Here is a 27543-nt window from a genome sequence, read left to right on the forward strand (position 1 = left end):
TACAATCACTGCAGCCTTTCTGTCCATAGGAATGTACCCATGTGAGTGAGGTCCATCTGTCTGGGTGTCCCTAAGTCTGGCAAATCCCCAGCTCTGCCATGTCAGGATCCTTACTTCTGCTACACACCCCTGCGGTGGAACAACCGCGGAAATCTGGAAATACAAACCAATCCCAGGGACTCTGAGAAACCTACAGCTATTGGGAAGACTCCGATTCACATCATGGACATTTGAGGAACATACAGTAAGTGATGTTTCTTTTCCCACAAATTCTTCCTTTCCATTGTGTTTACAACGTCCTACCAACCGACTCTACTTCATCCCTTCCGTATCTGTCCAGTTAATTCATTCCGCAAGCATTTCCTAACCACGTGCTATGTGCTACATAATTATATAAAATTATATAATAAACGTTAACATATATTAATATGATATAAATGATCTCTAAATAGATATAAATTAATAATGCCCAAATAACAATCCTGTCTTCCATAGATCACACTGTGGCCAGAAAAATGTCCCCCAGGCCTGACTTAACCTCACCTTTTCCTGAAATCTCTGGCGAGGGAAAATACTTCTCAAAATCTTTTACACAAACATTGGGTTGAATCTTAATTCACTGTCCCAAGCCTATCTGGCTAGAAGGTCTAGACCCAGCTTTTCTACCAACTATTCGCAAATCCCTAAACTTCTTTAAACTCCAATTTTCTCATTTGAAAATGGGAACGCCAAGATTTCAAGTTAGGTGAAGGATCAAATCAGTTGGCTGTGAAAATGTTTTTTAGCTTTGAAAATTATAGCAAACATTTTTGGTCGTTTATTTTTCCCCCCTCTCATTGAAGAGCTCTATAATCTTTGCAGTACATTTCATAAAGAAAATTTCCTTTTTCATGCTATAGTTCTAAACCCTCTTTACAAGTTAAACATATAATTAACCACGTCTGGTTTGCCTCAAGCTGTTGTGACAGGGTTTCATTCTAATTTTAAGCAACTAATAGTTTCACAAAATAAGTTCACTTTTCCAAATCTTTTGTGCCAAGTCATGAATGTTTGAGGAGTAGAGTTAATACATATGTTTACATTTTTCAAGGCAATGAAACAATTTTTAGTAACTATGGTTACACATAAGATGTGAGAAAGAAAATGTAATTTCTTCTCTAGAGATGTCATTTCCTATGAAAAAATTCTGAAGGGTTTATTGAAAGAGTGTCTTTTGAGATATGTATCTATCTACTCCTCTGAAGACACATGGCTTTGAATGGAATAGTGAAAGCTGCACAGTTCATTTAAAAAAAATAAAACTAAAATGTTAAAATGAGATTTTTCTCTGAATCACATGTTCATCTGACAGACATAACACTCCAGGGAGGTCACTGCTATTCCCTTGACAATATATAGTGTTTGGCTTCTAAATATTATAACCATTTCAACAATCAAACACTAAATGAAAAAGTATAATAAACATTTTCAAGGTCTACTGTATCTCATTGCCTCTTGCATTTGTGCATTTGAAGATAAGACCTGGATTCCAACAAGAATATCTTTCCTGGAGTGCTTATATGTGAGCTGGCTAAGCAAAAATGGTGTTAGGAGCCAATGCTTGAGAATTATTATATTAGTGCTTTTAAATAAGCGCCAAAGTACAACTTCATGAGAACTCTAGCATCAGTCAGAAACTAGGCAACTCTTGCTAGAATAAGATTATAAATTTGAATCTCACATGTGAATAGTATTATATATAATTTAAAAAATAATTTTATGTTAAATGGGCTTATAAATACATTTATATATAGAAATGATTTTGTTTCTGCTTCCAAGAGAATATAAAAAGGGAGACTGAGTCACAAAACTTCTATATATTTTTAATTAGTACATCTTGAGTGATATCTTTGAAAACTCCTGAATGTACCCACACTAATTTATTAATACTTGAGCCAACTCACAGAGCTGCAATTAGAAATTCTGATATATAAACTTAAGAAAAACATGCAAATAAATATTTCTTTGAACCACAGAACCTGGAAGTGCAAATTACATTATGCATAACAGCTATAGTCATATTGCTCATTTCTCTTCCCCTTGAACCAATTTGAGTGTGCTGAAGTACTGTGTGATGTTCCCACCTTGCTTTGCCGAATAGGATACTTCAGATGTTAGTGGGAAAAACCACTGGGATCAAACCAGCTCTGCAATATTCCTGAGAACTTCCCACACAAGCTGTTGCCTCACTGAGCATGGCCCCGTGAAGTTCTCAATGTGGCAGAGTTCATTCAAAATGAAAGGCTCGCAGTCTACGCTGCCTGCATATTTCCTCATGAGGGGACGAGGGGCTGGGGAAAAGGGACCAAGGCCCCGAAACAATGTGAAGGATCTTCCAGAACATCAAGAGGTTCTAGCAGGCGTCTCTTGTATCCTGCAGTAAACTGTGAAATTGATGTCAGCTACTTTACCTTAATAATAGAAGTAGTTCTGAGGCTAACCTACATGGGCTAAGCTACATGGCTGTCCAAGGTTATTATTAGAACAAACAATCACAAAACTACATCGCCTCTTCAAAATCACTTTGGAAGAAATAAAAAGAAAAAAATAATACACTTGTAGCTCTGGTAAGGTAGTGAAGTGTCCAGATGACTGGACCTTTTTTGCTTATAGGAAATGAAAATGACCTCGAGTATTTTACCTTGGTTTTTGCGTTAACATTTGCTCCCTGCTTCAGAAGAAAGTTGACCATTTTCACGTTTCCATAGTGACAAGCCACAATTAAAGGAGTGTAACCAAGCTGTAAATAATAATAAAGAAAATTACAAATTAATAAATAAAATAGAAATTTTACTACTCTAGTGGTTCATACACTAGGGTAGAATGATCAAGTAGTTTCAGTTACCATAAGATGGGTAGAAATTCATCTTGATTGTACAAGCATTATTTAGCAAATTGTATGTATATATTCCTGGCCACAGGCAATTTAATACCAGCAAGAGAGATCAGACACGTATATAACTTAATCTGACAAAGAACTAAGAAAGGCACAAATAATATGATCTGAAAACAGCAAAAAGAGATTGACTCTGATAGGATCAGGAAGAGATACAGGAAAGATGTAGCTATAGTGGGTTAAGGAATGGGTAAGACTTTAATGGCATAAAGAGCAAGACCCATTTCCAGACCATGAGTGTGGAGGCAGGCAAGTGCAGGAAGAAAGCAGCAGGTCATCTGGACCAGCCAAAGCAACATGGGAGAGGGAAGACCCACGCCTGGGAAATTGGAGTCTTCACTTGATGGTGCTGACACCAAACCATCCAATCAGACTTGATTCCCATAGAAAATGGGGAGCCACTATAGATGTGCAAGCAGGTGGGGCTATAATTAGTTTATACTTCAGAATGGACATTTGAATGACACAGGGTGACCCCAATTGGGGCTACTGCTTTACCTTTGTGTGAGCATCCTTGTCAGCCCCGTGCTTGGTGAGAATCTCTGCGACGTTCACTTTGTCTTCCTGGGCTGCGAGGTGTAAGGACGTGAGTCCACTCTATGGAAAGAATGGAACCAGAAGGGTACATTTGAAGAAGAAAACACATCGCATCATCTATAATGTCATGTCTTGAAAAAAACCCTAGAAAACTCAGAGCCTCTCTGTAGAAACTGCATCTTTTGATATCTAACATAAACACTCTTAAGTTAATGACTTCTCATCCAAGACATATGCGCCAAGTTAATCAACACTTCCAGCAAATGACATTTTCTATATTCTATATTAGGTACTTCTGCCAGGATGTTAGCCTTTAAAATAACTCAGGTGATAACCTACCAGACAACCTTCTTTTCAAACCCATTTGGGCCTCCTACTGAATCTATTTGTTTACTTAAATAATTGATTAACCAACTATTGCTTCTACTTTATATTTATAACAATAGTCTGTATTTTATCAATAAAATATCACTTCAATGTAAAAAAAATGCACAGAGTTACAGGAAATGAGTTCAGAATAGTTTTCTCTAGCACCCAAAGAAAGTATGTTTTCTCGGTCATTCCCAGTAAATGCTAAATTTTTAAAAAAGTAATCCCGTCCCAGCCCTGTTCGCCATCGCTTTGCAGCCTGCTGTCCTGCATCAACACACAGGCTCAGAGAGCTAAGCCATGTTCTTCGACATTCATGGTCTCCAGCCATGGTGTTACTTCCAGAAATCAAACAATGCATTGACTTTTAAAAAACTGTAACTGAAAGCTACAGAGAGAAAAACATTCTACATGCTTGAGAGGGGGCCTTTCGTTGGAGGGCCTGGGGCTTTTTAATACTTAAAGCTCTGTGTGAGGTCAGCTTTGAGTTCCATACAACAACAGGGCAAGATACTAGACATATGCTTCTGAATTACAATTTCACCACTTCCAAACAAATATTATTTAATCACAATGTACGAAAAATCTGAGTACTGGGACAAAACAAATGATTCTCACTCATCTTGATTTTCTCCATATTAAAATAGAAAACATAAAAATATTTCTCTTTATAGAGACTGTTGGCTTGTTTAAAAATATGTCACTGAAATGATCATTAAATGAAGTGATCATCAAATCTCAAAGACATTGCAATGGAATTTCAAATGCACGTGCCCTTTTCTACACTATTTGCAGAATGGATTTTCTACAATGTAAGACTGCAAACTAACAACCAGTATGAAAATTGCTATAGTTTACTATGGTAAACTTGTATATCCAAATCAAAATTATGTAAACCTTTTTAATAAATCAAGAAAATAGAAGATGTTGAAGGAGTTCTTTTCCAAAAAAGTAATTTACTTCCTAAGATACACTGGTAAACTCAACAAATGGTTTTATTTTATGGTGATTGGCTAAGGAATGTAATATCATTTCTATATTATAGTTCTTACTGAGAAATAATCATTTGGAAAGTATGAAATTATAGATTTCAGTTGCTTTAAAAATAGAAAAAAGTATGTATTCTTTTCAAAAGCAATAGAGAAATTTATTAATTTTGCTTCTTGAGATATTTCTACAGTTGCATTATCTTATTATATAATACGAACTGAAAGGCAAAGTTATATTTTTTATATATAGATTTATATAGTATATTATTATTCAGGTATACCTGAACACATTTCCCAAAGTTTTACTTTGGGGACAAATACATCATGCCTTTGTCTTTAGGACACTACTCAAAGATAATATTGAAATCATTGTTATAAAGATAACATAATTACTTTGTGATTCAAAATTGAATATTTTTTTTCACTGCTGGGTGTGCAAGTCAAATATACTCATTAAATATTTGCTGACTGACTGCTAAAACTCTCGCAAAGAAAGTAATGTATTTAGAAGAATACCATTAACAGAGGACATAGTGAAACTGATTCCAAATATGTATCTATCATTTTTATAAATTAAAAATAACCCCATAAGAAGCCTTGTAAGATCAGGTTCATAAACTGTCTAGAATTTTAATCCTACATAAAATTTTGCTGAATCTTTTTATGGATTTCTCTTGCTTACTTTCAAATGAAGATTTATTTCTTTCTAATAGGCAGTAAATACACACCCCCTTCATATACTAATATGAAATAAAATAATCTATATTTCATGACCAGAATATCCCCAATAGGACGAATGACCACCTTAATGACAGGACTTGAATAGCCAAAAGGAAGTCCATGCCTCAAACTTCAATGAGTTGAAGTCTGATCCACTGAATTTCATTATCAATCTGAAGGCTGATAACACTGAATTTCACCATAAGGCTTTATGATGTTCATTCTTGTTACAATCCACATATCTTTCTGAAGACTAACTCTACAATTAGCTCTCAACACACTTCAAAAAAGGATCTGCAAGGACTTTTAATAAAGGCTAGAGGCATGCATAAGGGACGTACTGGAACATTCTGTGTGGTGAAGAAACAGGACTCTAGCAGCATTCAAGACAATCTGCCTGTCTCCTATCTCTTCCTAAGGGATGCATGCTACACAACCTATTTCCAAATGTTATTAAGAGCAATTTATAATTTATATGTCAAAAGCACTAACTCAACCGTGAGATGTAGAAAGCACAGTATTTGCAGATTTGCAGAAAATCCTAAGAGACTTAATTTTCACTAACGCCACACAACATGTTACAAAAAGCATCAAGCAATCCAAATGACAAACTAATTTATAAATACAGCTTCCAATTTTGAGTTTCTCAGCAGCTGGCTATAGAGGGGTATATATAAGATAGAAAGATAGATAAGTAGATCTACAGATTTACATATGGATGGATAAATTGGTAGATAGAAAGGTATATGCTTGTAAAATCTAAATATTTAATATCTGAATAACATCTTTTCCCCTTATATCCTTGACTGTCATTCTGTTCTGATTAATATGGAGGTCACACAAAGGCCATTCTGTGGAGAAAGGCTGACATGACTGAGCTGCTTTATTAAAACACTGATATTCTGACCACCAGGCCCACAACCACCCAAGCTAGCCTGAAGTTGGCTCAAAAAAAACCTCTGTTTTACTGAGTTTCCTGCCCCCTACCCAGAGGCACCCCTGACTTGGGTGGTGGACATGGACCGCCATGGCTCTGAGGCAGTTGTTGGAGCTACACCCCAGATGGAACCACTCTCTCTCTCTTTCTCTCTCTGAAATTTGGAATTAGGACCAGAAGACACTAGAGCAATCTGGTCTAACTGCTTGAATTACAGTGACGTTAGCTCTTTGGAGCCAGAGGGTAGCGTCTTCGGTCAACGCACAGAGAAGCAGAAAAGGCAGACCTACAGGGAGAGATGAATGAAGCTGGCTTGGGGAGAAAAGGCAAGACGCAAAGATGTAGTCATATGAGCAAAGAGTCTGTGAGACAGTCTCTCTTGCTCCCTCATAGGCTTCTAGTCCTGTCGTTGGACTCTAACATATCCCTGTTTCCTTCTAACGCGCCTCCCTTTTTTTATTGCAAGTTATCTCTGATTGGTTTCTGTTGACATTCATCCAAAAGACTCTTTTTTTTTTTTTGAGACAGAGTCTCGCTCTGTCACCCGGGCTAGAGTGCCATACCATCAGCCTAGCTCACAGCAACCTTAAACTCCTGGGCTCAAGCGATCCTGCTGCCTCAGCCTCCCGAGTAGCTGGGACTACAGGCATGCGCCACCATGCCCAGCTAACTTTTTTCTATATATTTTTAGTTGGCCGATTAATTTCTTTCTATTTTTTTAGTAGAGACGGGTCTCGCTCTTGCTCAGGCTGGTTTTGAACTCCTGACCTTAAGTGATCCTCCCGCCTTGGCCTCCCAGAATGCTAGGATTACAGGCGTGAGCCACTGTACCCGGCCCAAAAGACTCTTAATGGAAGCAAGAGGTAAGAACAGGATACCTTGGTTGACATATGGATATTGGCTCCCTTTTCCAGAAGCAAAGTGACCATATCTGTGTGGCCCTCCTGCGAGGCCAAGTGGAGTGGAGTCACTCCTTGCTTAGTCACGATGTTAGTCTCTGCTCCGTAGTTTAGGAGTGTGGAAGCTATCTGCATTTGGTTCTTCTTGGCAGCAATATGTAAAGGAGTATAGCCATTCTAAAAAAAAAAAAAAGCACACGTGCACATACATACATTAACATATAGTAACCTTACCAATTGCTCTAATATGTATTTCAAGGAAATAAGAATCTCTAATTAACAGAAAAGTTAAAAGTGAGCTCACAAGTAATCTAAACTCTTACCCATCACAAGTTTCTATCCAACAGTACTCAAATTGGTTATTTGATATACCCAATAACCAAAGTCACAAGACACCCAATTCTACCATAAGACAAATATAGACACCAAAGCCCCAAAGCTGAAAAGCCCCTCCTTTATGATTTAGGTTATCTTCTGACCAATGACATGGAATAAATAAGCTAGGCTCCTCTTCTACATGATTGTCCTTTAAATACCGGGGGGCGGTTTTCCTATCTGCCATCGGTCTTCTCCTTTGCAGGCTAGAATTCGCTACCCCTCCAACTTTGCTTGCTAAAAGCACCGCGTCTAGATCCTTCTCCATAAGGATGACCTGTTTTGAACTGATTTCTAGTTTGTTAATATTGCTCTGGAATTGGGCTCCTGGAACAGAATGTTGTATCTCGGATTTGGTTTTAGTAGTACAGAAAGAAAAGGAATTATTTCTGTGATCTTGTTACAATACGCTTACTACTATGTTTCTTCTTGGATTGTAATTTTAACTCATGCAACAAAATTACTGAGTCTCTAGCCCGTGCCAGGCAGTGCACTAGGTGCAGGAATACAGAACATGACACCAGCCCTGTCATGAAGGGGTTGCTTTCTAATAGCAACAGAATGATGGCTCATATTAACCCTGTGGTCTATTCAAACACTGGACTTTTCTCTTCTCTCTACAATCTGCTGCCTCAAAAACAGAAACATGAGGCTATGAGTTTTACGTGGGAGTTGCAGAGTGGACCAGGTTAATGTATACTTTGCTCACAAGGGACAAACTCTAAACCCCATACTTACTTAAAATAAAAAAATAAAACAAAAGCAAACAAACAAACAAAATCTGGGGAACCAGTGTATGTCTGGACTATGCATTGTTTTCTTTCCTTTTCTTTATCCAATCTGGTAGAATTTTCCATTAAAAAAATGTGTGATAGAAATTAAAAACAGTGGCTTTGTCATTTTCTGTGACATGCGGAAGGGAAAGACAGTGTCATGAGCAAGGGCTTCTTGTGAGACTACCATAAGAGGTATCTTGAGGTCATGCTATTTCCTTACATCTATCTGTAAAGTGTACCAAAAAATGAAAAGCAGTTTTGAGAAGTTAAATTCTCTTTCTGTGCCATCATCACATCTTAATCCTCAAATGATCCTATAGTATCTACTCTATCCCTGTTTCTCCAAGCAAAAATAAGTATATTTCAGTTTTTGACAAATAATACTTCTCTTTAAGCAGCTGAAGGAAATGCAGCAGCTCTCCTGGGAAGCCTTTGCATGGTCTAATCATAGCCCCCAGCTGCTCCAGTTGCTTTAGAATATCATACATGGGTCTATGGGCTCTTTTGAATAAAAGGGTGCACAGAGTTTTGTGGACCATATATCTTTAGGCGGTTCCTTTTTGCTATAATGTGTTTCTTTAGTCCCAACTCCCTCCATTGCTAGGGCATAGGCTCTACCAAGGTTAGATGAGGTATCAGGGCATTTGTTAGTGAAACTTACGTGGAGAGAGACAGGGATTTTAGCAAAACAACACAAGAGACATGAAAGAGGGTCAACTTTGGCAATGGAAGAGGTCTGTGTGGTAGATACTCAATCTGCAACTACCCTACACAGAACAAACATTTCTGGAATCCAATGACTGAAGCAATACCAGTGAAAACTAAGAGAAGATTCTGGACTTTGTTAGGAAGAATTAAAGAAGTTCCAGGGGCCAAAGGACTATGTGTGTTGGGAGGAGGGGAAATTGCAGTGAACAGAAAAAGAGTTGAAAGTGGAGATGGAAGTAGAAAGCTGGAAGCTTCTTGGAGTGGCCCCAGAGCTGGGGATTCGGCTTTTTAACATGATGGGGCAGATGAGTGGAAAGTACTAGAAGATCCTACCAAGAACAGCAGCCCTCCTGTGGGCTCCGGGGCACAGCATGACTTTGCTTTAGCTTCTGGACTCAGTCAGTATGTGCTTCCGAGTAAGGACAAGGACCATGCACAGTAGAGGCCAGAGATTAAGGCTACATTTGTCTCTTTAGGAAAATCATACACATTACTTTATAATCTAGGTCACCTCTTGCAAGTAGATTGAGAGTCCCTTGTGGGAGCAGAACATACATTTTACTATTTTACCTCCCACCAAGTGTCTACTATCCTTTGTTTGTATTTAGTAAGAGTTGAGTAAGAGTAACGATGAGTTCTGATGAAGCCTTTCTTATCTATGTTGAGAATAGGCAACCTGGGAAGCTAATGAAAAAAAAGGCTGGCATGTTAAGTGAGCAGGGATTTTTTAATTCCACTGAAATAGCTGCTCAGTCTTCATTCTTTCATCCAAATTTATCCAGAACCCACATAATACCATATTAGACATCTCAGGGATATGCAAGTGCATATGGCATGAACACTGCCCTCAAGTAGCTTATAATCTAGTGTGAAGAAAGACATAAAATAAAAGTGGAACTGGTAAGATTACAGAGAAAAAGAGCATAAAGGAGTAAGAACACTGTATAATTATAAAAATGTTATAATTATAAAAAATTTTAACCCTCTTTTGACAGTTCAAAAACTTTACTGTAAGCTATTTATTGGCATCAAAAGATATAAATATATGTAGATGTATGTGTACAGTTATATATTTATAATATTTTATTATGCATAAAATAGATGGTAGTATATAGAACATATTTTATATATAGTATTCCATTTATTACATAGGTATAATATGTATAATTTAAATAGACATGTGAGAATACACGTACATATTTACATAATGGAAGTAGTATAAATCTTTCTCTATTGCTCTGAGACACAACATGCCCAGTGGCTAAGAGTGCCAGCTCTAAAGTCAGTCTGCCTGAGGTCAAATACAGGTACCGGCTGTAATACTTATTAGTCATGTGACTATGGACAAATTAACTTATTTAAATCTCACTTTCTTATCTGCAAAATGGAGATTGTTGTAACACCAATCTCACAAGATTATGATGAGATTAAATGAGATATTTCATGCAAAGTGGTAGGCCAAGTTTTGGCACATGAATGGTGGTCATTGCTTTATTATGTCATCTAACATAGCATAAATATTTTCTCACCACAAATATTTTTTAAATAAACCCGAAATATTCTTAAAATATACTTGCTGAATTAATAAATGGAGGATGCAATGAGGACTTTTTGTATTATGCAACATTCACGTATATTTTTAGTGTAATAAAGGGGCAACTCAAATAGTGGGAAATGCCTTGTGCATAGATAGGTACAAGTCTTGGAGCTGTTCCGGAAGTTGGTGCTAAACACATATCAAAAAGGCATTCCCCCTTGTCTAGGGGCTTAAGTGGATCCATGCTAGTGTTAACACAGGTGAAAGATTTAAAAGACAAAAAGAAAAACAAAATTTTGAAGTCTCTGAAAGAATGAGAGTATAAAAGGATATATTATAGCATAATATTCTGTTAACAGGAGAAAAGGAAACACCTGCTAATGTCTTTATTATGCCTCATGTCTCAAAACTCAGACTTCGGTCTCTAAAATACTGAATCTAGGCAGCAAGATTCATGTCTACTGGCTTATGGGCCCATCCCCTTGCTATTTGTTGACTGCAAAAATCTTAAAAGGTTTTGTAGAAGCAACTGGTAGAAATAGAAGGAAAAAAAAAAAAAGGTGTCAGTACCAAAAGCTACTACTGCTAGGACTTGTTGTAGTTATGCTAAACCGTATGCTTAAAAAACAGTTCCCACGTGCTTTCAGATTATAGTTGGCACCCTGTGCCCTTGAACCCTTCTCTGCCGTCCTCACCTTGGCAGTGGCATGGGGGGAAGCACCCTTCTCCAGCAACAGCAGCGCCACCTTCTGGTTGTCATAGTGAGCAGCGACATGGAGCGGGGTAAGGCCGTTCTGCAAAGGGCGCGTTTGTAAGTTTCAGCATTAATAAATTAGCGTTAGCTGCCCTGACGCTACGAGGATGCATGGAGACCGGCATCGATTAAGCCCACGTTAATTCATTAATATAGTCAATAGGAAAAAAAAAAAGAATCAAAATAAACAAATAGCTGATCATTTTTAATAACTTTCATATTAAAACCATAACTAAAATGGAAAACGGTTGAGCTTGCAATTAGCAAAAGGACATCTTGAGGGTCACAATCGTCTCAAATGCTATGTAAGAAATGCTGCATTGATGCGAGACAGATATGTTTGCAGATCCCCAGATCTCTCAGCTGGACTAAGTTATGTAATGAAAGCATGTCGTTGGAAATCCTTACCTTCCCCGCGGAGTCCGCGGCAGCACGGCGTTGCAGGAGAAGTTTTGCCACATCCAGGCTTCCATACTTGGCCGCGACGTGCAAGGGAGTGAAGCCCTTCTGCAAACGCGCAGGACAGAAGTGACATTGAGTATTTCTTTCTGTGGCTCCTAACAAGATCGTTCTTATTTGTTGACATATTAAGCGAATTATGCTAATTCTCCATTTGCAAAAAAAATACCAGTAGCATTCAATCTGTTTTACCATTAAGAAGTTTGGCATGATAAACTGAATAAAAGAAACTTTCTTTTAAGGGCGTGGAGACTGAAATCTGACTTTAAAGGTCTGAGATTTTTAGAAGTCACTACTGGTCAGTAAAGTGGCTCCAATTTGTGAATGGAAAAAAAAAAAGGCTGACTTTTTATTGCCCCTAAAATGAATAGGATTGAGACAGCAGCTGCCTTCTCTCCGACCCTCCTTCTCTTTCTTTCAATCCTTTTTTATAACACCTGAATACCCAATTCCTTTAAATGTTAAAATGTTTTGATAGTTGTGGTAAAAAAAAAATTATCTGTGATTTAGTTGACTTATATTTTCTGCAAAAATGGCAAGACAAATGGTCTGCAGAACAACAACAACAAAAGCTATTAAAAAGCCACTCTCATTCTGACTGTTGTTCCTCTTCCCAGAAGATTCACACTGTGTAAAAGACCAATTCCTTTTGTAAAATACATTCCACTTCTGGCTTGATGTTGGGTTAATTAACAGCAGACTTTTTTAAACACAGGGAAGCTTGAAAACTGTTTCTAAAAGACTGCTCTCCTACACATGTTTACCAGGGCTGTCCAGAAGGTATGTAGCCATTGTATCCATGTAGCCACGCTTCCGGACAGCCCCTGTATATGTACACATTCAGTGTCTTGTGTGTCTAACCAATGGCCACACTCTGTGGCCATGTGTTATAAATACAGATACGTCTCTGGACTAAGATCTCGAGGATGGCTCAGTTCCTACACCATGATGTCAAATCCACCCTTTTGGCTGGACAGTTTAACCACATGCTTTTCTGGCACGACAGTGGGAGTGGGGGAATTCTAACACTGAGCAGAGCATGTGAAATCCACACAGCCAATACCCCGGGATTAGGGGGTCACAGATATGGCTTATTCTTGGACCACTTAGGCCCACACCATAAACACAGAATGTCCCCCGGGAAGCAATCTTGCCCTTTCCTAGTGCCACCAGACAAATTATTTTTAACTATGATGATGTTTTTCTTTCTGCTTCTCTTTTGAACATTTGGTACTAATAAATTCTTGAAAGTGAGTGACTCTTCTGGCTTTTTCCAAGTGAGGGACAAATGTAGGAAGTATTTTTTCCTTCTCACATTAGTGCACATAAACCAGCATTTGCTGGTAAAACTCTCTTCCCTTCACTCCATGCACACGATGATCGTGGTGACACTCCAGTGAAGCAGAGTTTTTTGAGACAAACCACATGGTGAGGAAGGAATAAAAAATAAACTCCTTATCCTTAAATTCCTGCTGGAATAGAGATCCAACTACTTTACAAATTTGGAAACTCTTATTAGACAAAATTACATAGAATCCTTACTATAGAATCACAAAATCAAGATTAGAAAGCATCTCCTGAGTCATGTATCTATCTCCCTTCTTCCTCTATGTTAATCTCACCAGGATTTCAGTCACCCTCTGATATTTATAAACACTTAAATGGCATTAATGATAATGAATCAACTCCCGTTCATCCCTAGTCAGCTGCCTTGTCAAACTGTTCTGTTTAGTAAGTTCTATTTTATTACCCTAATTTACTAAGGATTTAGATACATTTTTAAAATCCTAAAAAAGTCTTTGAAAGACAAGGAACTGTGTTTTATTCTCTATTTCTATATTTTACATATCTTAATTTTATTTATTTGATTATTTAACACAATCACCAAGTCTCTCTTGGGTTATTATTACTATTAAATGTTTGTTGCGTAGTTTGGTTTTTTTTTTTCCTAAGAGATTTTAAAATCCTTTCAACTTTTCAGATTTCAGAAATTGAATAATTATCAATTTCTTATATCAAAATATTTTGTGTAGCTACAAGCAACCAGATAAACCATAATGGGCTTCTAAGAGGATAGATGCCACATCACTGCTTTAGTTCACAGTCATAAACTTCCTTCTCCCTGGATGCAGTACAAATGCCTATTCATTATGAACAAATTAAAATGGTCTTTTTATTAATGTGAATCACTGTTACATTTCTGGGAATTATTTTGCCTTGTAAATTCACTTGTTCTAGACTTTCAATTGTCTCATTTTTCTGCTCTTCTATACTAGCTCAATTTATTTTGTTCTTAATAAGGTGAGTGTGTTTATTTTATTCTAAGTCATTTTCACATAGTAAATTTCAAATAGAATGTATAAAGTGGATGAAAAATATTCTGCCCTCTCATTGCAACTTTGAACATAAGTAAAATTCAGGCTGGTGTACATTTTTTGTTCGATGTCACTAACGACTAATAAGGTGTGATTCTCCAGCCCAGCTCTGTTTAGATACTGTAAATACCCAGGCACAAGTGTAGTTGATGGAGACTGAAGATTAGAATGGGAATGAGAATGCCAAAAAGGTGATGGCTAATAATAGGGTTGGAAACAATGCACGGTTAGGTGAGCTTCAACTCACAGAAAACACAACACTGCTAATCTAATGCAATATTCTCTTCCTCATTAGTAATACCAGTTCAATGTATTTGGGAATCTTTTTTTTTATTCTCTTGAGAATACATTATAGATTTTAAGATGGAAAGGGAAGAAAAAGTTGCCCTCGCTTTCTGGAAATCATCTTAGTTAAAGTACTAGATACCTGTACTAGAATCAACACTGGCATTAATTAGAATGGAACTCGACTCTTTACTGAAGATGTTATATGCAATCTCACAATCCCCTATGATCATTCAGATAGTGAATCTGAAATATTCAGAGGAAGAAGTAAGTTAGAGGCCTCAGGGAGATCTACCTCTTGATACTACGTGCAGGAGAGCAGAGGTTCCCGACTTAGGGATCCTCCCTGTCCGGGTTGTCGTGATGCCATTCTCCTTACCTTGGTCGCTAAGGAGTGGGCGGCTCCTGCTTCCAAGAGGACTGACGCCACGTCTACCTGGCCTTCCCGGGCAGAGATGTGGAGTGGCGTGTACCCATTGGTCGTGGCTGCATCCGGATGAGCCATATGTTGTAAAAGCAGCTGGACAATTTCTGTCTTACCCAGGCGGGAGGCAATATGCAAAGGTGTCTGTTCCTCCTACAACTCAAGTCAAGTGGAAAGTTAGTGCCAGGCAGACCAAACGTCACTGCTAATTTCATGTTTCGCTCAGATGTTTCATAATGTCTTCTTGGAATCTCTAGGAACCCCCATCCAAAAGGAAATCACTGCTACTTTGACCATGCCTTCTTTTATATTTTGCTATAGAGGTATCCTGTTTAGTTACAAAAATCTCCCTTAGATTTTTAAAAATGTTTTACTTCTATGAACTTGGTCATTGTTATCTGGGTACCCCAAAATATTTTTCAACTTATTAACGCTTCAGTCCTCACTTAAGTTTAAATATAAACCAACTCATGGTTTTGAAGAAGAAAGAAACCTAGTCCAAAAGTCCTAAGACCTAGATTCTCATCCAAGAGTTTCCACTTAGAGACAGGATTTATTCTGGGAACTGTATCAAGAGAAAAAGAAACAAGGATGCTAGAAAATCTTTGTTCTCACTCCATTCAGCAAGCCAAGGATACAAGTGCTGGTCATTTTCTTCAAGGGGAAACTGGATAAAGAAGATATTGTAATCTTGTTTAAAAAGATATTTGTTTTTCAGTAAACATTGCAGATGGGTCTAGAACTTGCATCCAGGACTTCAAAGATGAAGTGGGACTCTGGCAAGAAGCAAATATGGTGAACTATTTGCCAAGTGTTTTTCATTTTAAAACAGGGGATGTAGCTGGGTTTAAGGGACAGGAAGGACAAGTTTGAGGAGGCTCAAGACATCACCTGACTCTAATGTGTGGTCAGGAATAATGTTTTCAGTGTTAAGAGAACCAGGCCAAACCACTGTCTGTTGTAAAAAGAAAGTTGAGTGTAACCCTAGTGATGAAAAGAGGGATATCTTTACAATCTGCCCAAGGGCATGGCGTAACAAAAGTGAGGAAGGAAAAGCTGGGCTAGCTTCTAGGGCCAGGAATGAATGGAGAAAAGATATATTAGAGCAGGGAAGATTTGTCTGAAAAAAATGCAGTCTCTTAAATTCAAAACAAAGAAAAAAAAGAGGGAGCTATAGGAAGAGATGAAATAATATCACATGAATTTTAAGGTGGTGAGAAGTAAATAATAAATTATAGTAATACAATGATTTTAGTAATAGTATTGGAATTTTATGAAAATTTGCAGTTTATAACCTTTCTTCATGTATGATGCATACATGACCCAATTTTTAATACTAGAACTGCAATGAAGGCATAAAATATATTATTATTAGACCATTTTCCAGATAAAGGAAGTAAAAGGAATCCAGTGAGTCCCAAGGATTGTTCAAGGTCAGTTAACCATTAAAACAGAACTACCGTGTTTCCCCGAAAATAAGACTTACCCATAAAATAAGCCCTACCAGGATTTCTAAGCATTTGTGCAATATAAGCCCTACCCCAAAAATAAGGCCTAGTGATGGGCGTGGCTACGCAGTGCATCTGCACAACCCGTGCATTTCATCTTGGAGCGGTAAAGAAAACGAGCAGCCCTTCTCCTCTGCCCCATGAGAGCTCTATTGCTTGACATGAGAGATTGGGGCCAATGGTTCTAAAGGAAATAGAGTCAAAAGAAATTCAGGATGGAATTCGGGGTTTGGAGAGTTATGATGATGTTCCAGAAGAAGACGACTTAACTATATTTGAATCAATGTAGATTGTTGTACCATACTTAAAAAAAAAAAAATAGCACATCCCCTGAAAATAAGCCCCAGGGTGTCTTCTTGAGGAAAAATAAATATAAGACCCTGTCTTACTTTTGGGGAAACACAGTATTCAGGCATTGGATTCTAAAGACAACATTTCTTTGCCTACACATCCTATAGAAATAGACAAAGTAAGACAGCCACTAAGAAAACTAACAGGACGAGGTGACTCTCAATAGGAAAGGAGATTGACAACACATTAGAAGATCCATCTTTCTCTGAAATACATGTGACAAAATAGAGGAATGAAGAGAATGAGCAGTTACAAAAATAAATGGTTAGCAAAACAAACGACAACAATAAGAAAGAAAACCCAAGGAACTTGAGAATAGCTATGGTATACATCTGTCATTTCTGAGTTCCCTTCTCAGTCCTCCACTCTGCAGAATCTTGACAGAGGTGGGTACTGAAGTGACACACTCTAAAATGTGTTTTTCGATGAGTAAGGGGGAGAATTGGAGCTATCATGACCCTTTAATCCAGGGGTCCTCAAACTTTTTAAACAGGGGGCCAGTTCACTGTCCCTCAGACCGTTGGAGGGCAGTTGGAGAGTATGGGGGACATTCCACACATGCGCACTGTGGGCCCGTGACAAGTCGGCTGCTAAGCAGAACAGGCAGCGGCAAAAACACGTGGCGGGTGGGATAAATGTCCTTGGTGGGCCAGCGGGCCATAGTTTGAGGACACCTGCTTTAATCCATAGCTGAGAAGTGGCAATCCTTTGATTGGTGGTGCTGTGTAACTGATCAAATTATCAACTATTGTCTCTTGGTTCTCAGACCACGTAGCATTAATGTACTTTTTTTTATGTTAAGAGGATGTCTTGCTCACTTTAAAAAAAATTTTTGGTACAGTCATATCTGAAAGTGGAGAAAGAAAGAACATACAAATTTTGCTAAGAAAATCTTTCAACCTGTAACCAGGGATATAAGACCTTTTGACGTCTGGGCAATTATATCCCTGTTGAATTGCAAAGTTGAATTTACTGCCCCAACCTAATGTTACTTCAAGCCAAGGTGAAGAGTTGAGGAAATGCCGAAGATAAAGATTTGTGGGAATTGTGCTTCAGGTGATACAAAGGCAATAGATGTAACCCAAACATAGGTATCCCGGTAATATTTTGAAATTAAAAAAAAAAAAATCCTTTAAATGGAAAAAGATTCATGGGAAGAGGTAAAAACATTGGGGAGCCTGATCCCCTGGACTTCTACCGGTTATGAGAGGCAGTAAGTCACCCACCATCGAGCTCCACTGGAGGAGCTCTGCTTCCCTACTGCAGCCCACTGCTTTATTTTGCTCCAAGGCAACCAAAATTAGGGAACTTTGCTGAGCCCCAACTCCTTTTACAAGGAGACAGACATAATGGTGGTTGGGGCAAGGTTCAAAAACTCGATATATTTCTGCTATTAGTTCCTAGCTAACACGGTTCCCAGGAGCTAACTCTACTGGCAGTGAACTAAAGTTGTGAGTTAAACTGCAAGTGAGTTTAAGCGTAGGGACCCTGTGATTGCACAATCCCTAGAGCAAATAAATGCCAACCCCCATAATTGTGCCAATAGAATAAGTTTAAAGCAAGAGAGCTCCCAGATGGGCAGGCCTTGGTGGCCCTCCCACTTATGTCCACTGAGGACACTGGACAAGAAAGGACCTTCCTGGGGCAAACACATGGGCTGACCAAGGCACTTAGGCTACGTCTGATGTTCTGGACTGATGACTAGCGTAGGCTGCTTGCACTTTTTAAATTAGAGATATTATTGTGATTATATGGTTTTTCTTTTGTTATGTATTGGGAGTAGGCAAAAATATGACGTAGCCCTATGGTTATGTAACTATGAAATATTATTTCTAAACCCAATTTAGGAGATCTTGGAGTATTCAAGAGATCTTGACCTTGGAGCTCCATGTAGTAACTGATGAGCATAATTTTTTACTATTGTCCCTTTAGGAAAGGGTAAATTCTAGAGCAGTGGTATTAGGTTTAGAGAGGATGTTTTCAAAAGTGTGCTTGTGTGTGAGCTGGGAAACCAAGAGGTAAAACAGAGCAGACTGATGTGTCCATCTTTCTGCCCACTGTCCCCTATACTTTTCTTCTGGAAACAGCCCTCCTTCTTTTGAGGTAAGTGGACATCCCATACTCCATGTGGCTCTGGAAGGGCTACCAATCATCTTACCCCATCTCGTAAATGGGCTGCATGAATGGACATGAGCTCAGGCTTGATCCTATATCCTGGTCATAGTAATCAGCTCAGGGAGGGATGTGACTAATTAGAAACCAGCGGTTTCCTTGGATAGGAGAGAAAAAGGATTTCTTTGCATTTGAAATGAGAAGTGATGATGTCAGCAGAAAGTGTTAGGAGAAAGGTACAGAGGAGAAGGTACAAAGGACAAATCCTTGCTTATCCTAACTCCGTGCAAGTCGGCACAATCTTGAATTTTAGGAGCATTTAATTCATAAATTAAATGCTTTATGAATGATAAAGCACTGTACAAAGGTTAACGAAATCAAAGAGTTCCAGGGAAACATTAAAGGATTAAATGAAAATCAAAAACTCATGGTGAAAGGCAAACTGTAGCTCCTCACAGCTCAAAGTATAATCCCAGGTTCACAAGCACTGACATCACCTGTGAGTCTGTTAGACATGCAGAACTGAGGGACAATATGCATTTTAACAGGGTCCCAGGTAATTTTCATGCATTTTGACCTCTGGAGAGCATGGCTTCATAAGACTATGGTATTAATGTTTTTCCTGTTCACCATAGGAGGATGCTATTGGGAAGGAATTTCAGTTGCATCTTAGAACAGGTGGTAGAGCGGAAAAGAAACAATAAACGAAAGGTAACATGAAATTTGCTCTTTAAATTAGGAGGAATAAAGAATTAAGAGCTACTCGTTCATATATAGAGACCACAATACTAAATGTAGTTGCAAATGAGAAGTAAAATGGTAGAACTGATGGAATCTATGTATTAAATAAATAAATAAGTGTCATAATATTTCAAAGGAAAGAGTCTGTAACTAGCGGGGTCTTCAGGGAAGGGGCTTCAGAGGGTATGGAAAATGGTGTGAGGCTATAACAAAAGGTTACATCAATATAGAAAATTTGGTAGAAATACATAAAAATGCGTACATTTCCAATAAAGTAGAAAAAATTGAAATTTGAATAATAGAAAAACATTAAAGTGTTTTATTTTAAGCTAGAGAAATGGAAAACTTTTATTATTAAATATCAATTGCAAAAAATCAACAGGACATCAACACAATTTCTGGTAAAAAATAATGAAGTATATGATACTCAAGAGTGCATTGGTTGACCTCAGAAATATTTTTAACATAGCCAAAAGCCAGGTAATCTTAAAAGAAAACAAGAGCTATGTCATGGCAGGGGAAGAATACAGTTGAATAACAAAAGCTCTAAACATATAAAAACATAACATTCAAATGATGATTAACAAAGAACATAAATTATGTGTACAATAGATAGAAAGACAGATTTAAAACTAAAACAACAAGAGTAGGGTCAAAGCTTCCAGTTTATCACTGGATTCTGCATGAAGATCTGTGGAACCCATTACCCAAAACATGCCTATGAAATTCATTGAGTCAGCAAATGTTAAGAATGTCTGGAAAGCAGAAAATAATTTAAATAGTTCATGAGAATCCCAATGATGCTAGGGTGAAAGTTGATGGAACAAAGTGGAAAAGGAAATAGAAAATACAGTACATTAATAGAAATCACTGATATATTCAGTGTAAAGGAAGATGAAAAAAGAAACTGGGAAGTGAAATTAAAAAAAGAAGAAGAAGAAGAAGGAAAAATCAACCTGTGAAGGAATTAGAAGTGATTAGAAACAGGAAAAGTCTGGTCAAGCAATCTTCAGTGCCCCAATTCTATTTTGGAACAGTGGAAATGCAGAATGTCTAAATATGTAAAATCAGAATAAGAAGAAAAGCAGACATCATTATAAAAAGGAAGGACGTGAAACAGATGAAGGGAAAACATCATAACTTTGAGTATAATTTGCTTTTAAGTAACCAGTAAGGAATGACTGGAACTGTGATTGGTTTTGGTGGCAAGAAATAAATTATAATATGCATAATAGTATCTACATAATATAGGTTAAATTTAAAAATTCATGAACATAAAGATATGTGAACATGCTTTTACTAGGTAAAAAAAATATTAAAATGTTAGTCAATGTCATCTTTCTTCAATGCTAAATTGCACGTATTCAAATGTTAACGTTTCTGAAGGTGGGGTGCATTTTTTGTTGTGCATTATTTGCTTATATAGTGTGGGGTTTTTTTGGCCAAAAGACTGTTATTGGATTGATGCTTTCACTTATAGTGCATGGCACTTTCAAAGCAAGGGACTGAAGACTAATACCCCCTTTTGTAGCTGGGACTCGCCCTGCGGTAGACAACCCCGGGGCACCGGCACCTACCCTGGCTCTGGCATCCACAAGGGCACCGTTTCTCAGGAGGCACCGGACCACTTCCACCTGCCCCGCTCGTGCTGCCATGTGCAGGGCCGTCTCCCCACGCTGCCGGGAAACAGAGATCGTCCAATCATAAATAAACCCACTGCTCTGGGTGGTAAAGTACAAAGTTGTCCCTTTTGTGAAATTCAGCAATATATCCAAGGTTTTAAGAAATCTATTAAAAAACATCATTATTTAGTCTGGAAAAATATAGTTTTGTATCTTCTCCAACTTTACAAGGATCAACAAAGGTTTATTTGTTTATTTTTTTTCAGTCCAGAACAAACTTGTCGATTTACCCCAAACATTCCAGGATATCCTGAGGTTTAACTTCACGATCAACCTAGCATAGGTAAGTCAGTTTTGGTGATAAAGTTATCTTTTACCTTACAAGCTAACAACCTGTCATTGTCGTACTTAACTATGTTGTCACAACTTGACCCCGTTTTACTGAGAAACTCTAGGTGCTGAAGATCAAGTGAGTGCATTGCAAAAAAATCGCATCACTTGTACATAAATCATTTCTTTTCAAAATGCAAAACTTATATCTGAATTAAATTATTATTTTACACCTGATGCATCTTTGTAGGCGATGACGATTCGTACAAGAAATTTGATTTGCCCAGGAGGTCCTCTATTTAAGGTTAATCAGCAGATTTAATTACAGACAGTTATTTGAGAGACGAGAAAAGTCATTGTCAATAGTGTCTTCGTTCAAGGCAGGCTGCCCTGGGCATCCCATCATTCCTCAAGTAGCTTTGTTCCCCACCAGGTATGACATACTGATCAGAAAATAGTGGCTGAAGGTTCAGCATGAAGGATTAAGATAGATTAAGAGAATTTTCTCATCGAGAAGCTGGTTATTACTCTACTCCAAGAGAGAGGTTTTTAAAAATCAGTGTAATTTAAAACCATATGTATAATAGTTCTAAAGAGGCCAGGGTTTCATTCATTCAAATAATTTTACAGCTATAATAGGACTAGATATTGGAGTAAAAATGATTACAGATTGATTGACCACAACTATTCTAGAAAATAAAGCTGATTTCAACCAAGTAAAGCAAACCATTCCAAATAAACTAAATTGATTTTAAAGTCAGTTGTGGTCATTGGATATTTCTAACAAACTCCAGTGAATCATTTCTTCTGATTCCTTGCACAACAAACCCTTAAATCTAGAAACTGTAAGGTGAACTTTAATTTGGTACATAGCTCACAGTTCATTTTCCCCAGTATTTAGAGATTCGTTCCTTTTGAAGTTAAGAGAAATTCATGTCAAATGATTTGATTGTGAAAACAGCAAATTGGATGTCTAACCTAATTTGGTCTTCTTTGCTGATGACTCATTTATCCTCTAATGGCCTTATTTTGCGATGACAAAATTTTGGCTTTTGTCAAGTAAATGTATCTGGAGTATGTTGTTTTACAAAATGACATATTATTGGACTAGCAATATTTGTCTTCAGACTTCAGATGTATGGTTGGAGTTTTCTTCTTTAGGCAACCAGGGTTTCTGTTAATAACTTGTTTTCTGTATCATTTAAAACCTATCTCTAAATAGGTGAGGCTAAGATCTTCTAACTAAAATCATCCTCTGGATTGGTGGGGGTTGGTTCCAGGCCCGCTCCTTGCCAATTCCAAAATCTGAGGGTGCTCAAATGCTGTATATAAAACAGTGTCGCATTTACATATAACCTATGAACTTCTTCCTGTACACTTTAAATCATCTCTAGATTACTTATAGCACCTACTACTATGTAAATGCTATGTAAATAGTTGTTATATTATATTTTTTTAATTTGCATTTTTTAATTGTTATATTATTATTATTATGTTTTTTATATCTTCAATCTGAGGTTAGTTAGGTCCACAAATACAGAACCCGTGGATACAAAGGACAAAGGCTAGCAATTTTACTAATTTTGGTAGAAATGAAGGCAAGAATAAATTTCCTTATAAGAAATTAAGTCAAAGAAGTACCAGGAACTCCTACTTCATGATAAATTTACATATTTATTTTATAAGCTAAGCTTTATCAATAAGGGGTTTTCAAAATCTAAAAATGTTTCCAATACTAGTCAATATTTCTAAAACCCTTATTTTATACTTAAGCTATTTTTATATTTTTAAACATTTGAAATAAAACTTCAACTATTAAAGTTTTTAGTTGAAGAAAAGTTATATATATATACATACCCACTGTATGTGGGTACAAATCTAAAAATGTTTCCAATACTAGTCAATATTTCTAAAACCCTTATTTTATACTTAAGCTATTTTTATATTTTTAAACATTTGAAATAAAACTTCAACTATTAAAGTTTTTAGTTGAAGAAAAGATATATATATATACATACCCACTGTTTCTCCACTTTTTAACAATGATCGTGTTTAATTCTTATTTAATGACTCCAAGGTAACAAACTTTTATTTGTTTAAATTGCCCTTACCCTTTTATATTTCTATTACCATTGATTATACATAAGTATAAATAAGAAAATGAAGGATAGTGTGTATTGTTGTAATTAATAACTTCCATTTCTTGATGGTTGGGCAACCCATCTTATTCAATAGCTTTGTTTTCTTTATAATAAACTAATGGAATTTAAGGATTGGGGAAAAATCTTAAGCATAATATAAAGTTTGAACTTTACCACGAATCCATTGGTTTGTTATAGAAAGTTGAGAATACTGTAGTATCCTGCATTCTACTCTCAACAGTCCTAAAAGTGCTTGGTTTTCTGCTTGCATGGTTGTCAATGAATACTTTGGATTTTAGTCGCATTGTAACTGGCAGTTCAGCATTCTGGGGTTCAAAGTGCATTTATAAGCCTTCTGCAAAAAGGAGCTTTTGAGTACAGCTTATCTGTACATGACTGAGTTATTGGGACACCTCACACTTTGAGCGAACAAAAACAAGACTGGCAAGAGGATGAGTATGCTCATGTCCAAAGCAGGTACTAAATAAATTTCATGCCACTCCTCTCAGTTGTTCAAACTGGCTCTGCTGACAGCTACATCGACTTCCACTGTGGCTGCACCAGATTGGAAAGCATCAAAGCAGGACAAACAGCATTGCATCCAAAAATGCAACATGATTTCAGGCAACACACAAAGACTTCAAGGGTGGGGCACTCTGCGGTCAGGAAATGGCCAACTCTGACAAGGCAAGCAGGCAGTCAGTGTTCACACGGTTTCTTAATCAACTTGCAGAGAGTTTTGGATTCAGTAGCTATAGCCTTATATCCTGAGAATACACAAGTTCACAGGCATCCCACTGCTAGAGAAAGTTAAATTCCTCTAAATGCAGGATTTCTAGATTTAGCAAATAAATATATAGGATGGCCAGTTACATTTTAATTCCAGACCAACAATGAATAACTATTTTAGTATGTTTCAACTGCTGATGGGTCATACTTACACTAAAAAAAATTCATTGTTTATCTGAAGTTCAAATGTAACTGGGAGTCCTATATTTTATCTGGCAACCCTATCTATAGGTATCTGCTCCTGAATGACATATCTTACAAAAATGAAATGAACAAATAAAAAATAACTAGGGAACATGATGGGGAGAGAATTATATTGGTATGTTCCTCTCAAGTATTTGTTTTGAGTGAGCTGGAAGGAAAGAGAATGTAATGGACAAATGAACAGATAAAATAAAATGAAGAACTTTAGAATGACCAACAGTTGGAAGTTAAATATAGCAATTGCCAAATTTGGGTGTCTTTAAGAATCTGAAAGGACATTGAATTTTTATTGTTTCAATTAATGTTTTATATATTTTTATTTGAAAATATATATGTAGCCTCTATAGCTTTTTTTTTAACAAAGGGGAGCATATTGTAACTCCGTAACCATCAAAAGATTTGGAATTGGTTAGTTAAGAAGCAAATTAAGAGTGGTCGCAGAATCCTATGACCATTTTATGTGGATTATTCTTTGAAGATTGTGTAAAAATCTCTCCTAAAATATATTAACCTAGAGAATTGCAATCAAGTACCCTATAGAATATACTGGTACAGGTTATTATTATAACATGATAACATAATTTAACATAGTATCATTATTGCTTCTGTAATACTGTAGGAATTGGGATGCAAATTAGAAAAGATGGAAAAAAAACCAGGTGGGCATGTACACAGAGTATTTTTCATGGAAGTTGTTGGCCTATATGTAAGTCTGTTGAGGTCTTAATTTTAAAAAAGGAAGGTGGTCATCTCTTTAAAAAAGAGATGATGATTTATTTTCAAGTTCTAAGAAGAGATTAGAAATTAAATCCAAATGGGCACATTGTGAAATTACTCTTATGCTTAATAGAGTAAAAATTTGCTAGCTGTAATTAGGGAAACTTATAGAAACAGACTTTAAATTCTTTAATGGTTTTATGGTCCATTTTTAAAATAATATGAAGAGAGTGTATTAAATAATATTTAAAATCAAATGAATTGATTTCCACAATGGGTTTTGTCTTGCATGAGAAACTTTAGCACAGAATCAGTGTGTAAAATACAGAGAAATGAGATTTTGAGAGTGAATATAAGAAGTGAAATTAGACATCCTATTCCATAACTTAAATGGAATGAGATACCAAAAATTAACAGCAATAATCAAATTGATTGCTGTTGAAAATATGACTCATTTGAATTATAAGCACTAACATTTACTTGGGTAGAGTCATTTGTGTTGCACATGTGAATCTCAGTGTTCCAGCGGCCCCTCCTGAACTATAAATACATGACTGTACCTTGTGCAAAGTTCTCTTGCTCAAGAGAAAATTTGCCTTAGATGGTTTGCCATGATACAATGACCAGACTAAGTTTAAAGGGGCAGAATCAAAAAAATTGAGAGAAATATGAAGAACTTAGAAGTAAAAATCCTAATTAAAATTAGACAGTAGAATTCTGAAATACGCAGGATTTGCTGGTAGAATGCAAGTGGTCTACAGACCAACATTCATAACAGGATACACGGTATAACTTTTAGCTAAGAAGGGCCTTCACTCTAGCAAACAAAATCAAATCAAAAGTAAAAATCCAATGAAGGTTAGAAAATGGAAACTTTATGTAATTAAAGAAGGGAGAATTTGATATCAAGTAAAAATCCCTATTATTGATCGACCTCCGGGTAATTTTTTGATAAGACTGATTAGGGTACGGATTTGATGTTTTCATGAAAATTACCTGGAATACAATTCACTCAAGCAACTAAGGTTGAGCCCTGCAGATTTTTTTCACCCATTCACTTTCAGAAGAGCTTTGAAGATGTATTTTGCTTTAATAAATGCATTTAAGATGGAAGCTCAATCCATCTGCACCAGGAGGCTTAAACTGTCTCACTTTATAGCTTCTATTTTATTTTCTAATATGTCTTACCCTATCCGGGCTCTTTTCAATGAAGTTCTAGGGATGATTTCAACACTGTGTTATTATGCGGGCCCTTCTCAATGCTTGGCTGCTCACCTTGGTGACACACACAAACACAGACCTGCACACACCCACACGCTCCGTTCCTCTCGCTCGTTCTCCCTGTGGTTATTCTGACCCAAGCCATACTCACAATGTTAGTGACATCTGGAGAGGCTCCGTTCTGCAGCAGAAGGAGGACAATGTTCAAGTGGCCCATGAAGGCAGCCACATGTATTGGTGTGAGGCCAGACTGCGGAACAAAGCAACAGCAGTTTTACTCCTCTGCACCGGTGGGGCTTTGGGGCTTCTTGAGATAAATAAAACTTGAGTGAAGAGGACGGAGATGGGTGAAAGGAAGGGGAGGAAGGAGTCAGAGAAGGAATGCTTCGTGACAAGCTGAAACATGGTTCTACCTCTGTGATAGCTTGGATTGAAGCCCCATATTTCACCAGCAGTTCCATGACTTTGATGCGGTTTTTCTTGCAGGCAATGTGCAGTGGAGTAAAACCATTCTGTGCAAAAGACAATCAAGTTAGTTGAAAACATGCAGAAACCATTCTCACGCAACTCCATGCTGACACGTTACAGGCAATAATGTTACATTGTCATGTAGGGTTACCATTTCTCCAAACCCTGTAGGTGCTGGGACTTGGAAAGACAATGGTGGTGTGTACCTGTAGGCACTGAACTTTGCTTACCTGTGTGTGTGTGTGTGTGTGTGTGTGTGT

The 27543-nt window shown here is 37.2% G+C and overlaps 1 protein-coding gene across 50 annotated transcripts in view; it reads right to left on the reverse strand.

The window, feature by feature from the left end:
• Window positions 1-27543, reverse strand: part of ANK2 (ankyrin 2) — a 559765-nt gene that overhangs the window by 85331 nt on the left and 446891 nt on the right. For 37 of the 50 annotated variants that reach the window (XM_075998052.1, XM_075998068.1, XM_075998065.1 and 34 more), the window contains 9 exons: window positions 27229-27327; window positions 26967-27065; window positions 21369-21467; window positions 15035-15232; window positions 11945-12043; window positions 11478-11576; window positions 7366-7563; window positions 3434-3532; window positions 2681-2779 (listed from right to left, as the gene is read on the reverse strand). In XM_075998052.1, the coding sequence (XP_075854167.1) occupies window positions 2681-2779; window positions 3434-3532; window positions 7366-7563; window positions 11478-11576; window positions 11945-12043; window positions 15035-15232; window positions 21369-21467; window positions 26967-27065; window positions 27229-27327 (1089 nt within the window). The remainder of the gene's footprint in view (window positions 1-2680; window positions 2780-3433; window positions 3533-7365; window positions 7564-11477; window positions 11577-11944; window positions 12044-15034; window positions 15233-21368; window positions 21468-26966; window positions 27066-27228; window positions 27328-27543) is intronic. The other 13 variants (XM_075998073.1, XM_075998072.1, XM_075998062.1 and 10 more) reach the window with 3 other exon arrangements.

Source organism: Microcebus murinus, chromosome 27 (assembly GCF_040939455.1).
Source record: "Microcebus murinus isolate Inina chromosome 27, M.murinus_Inina_mat1.0, whole genome shotgun sequence".
In the NCBI taxonomy this organism is placed as follows: Eukaryota; Metazoa; Chordata; class Mammalia; order Primates; family Cheirogaleidae; genus Microcebus; species Microcebus murinus.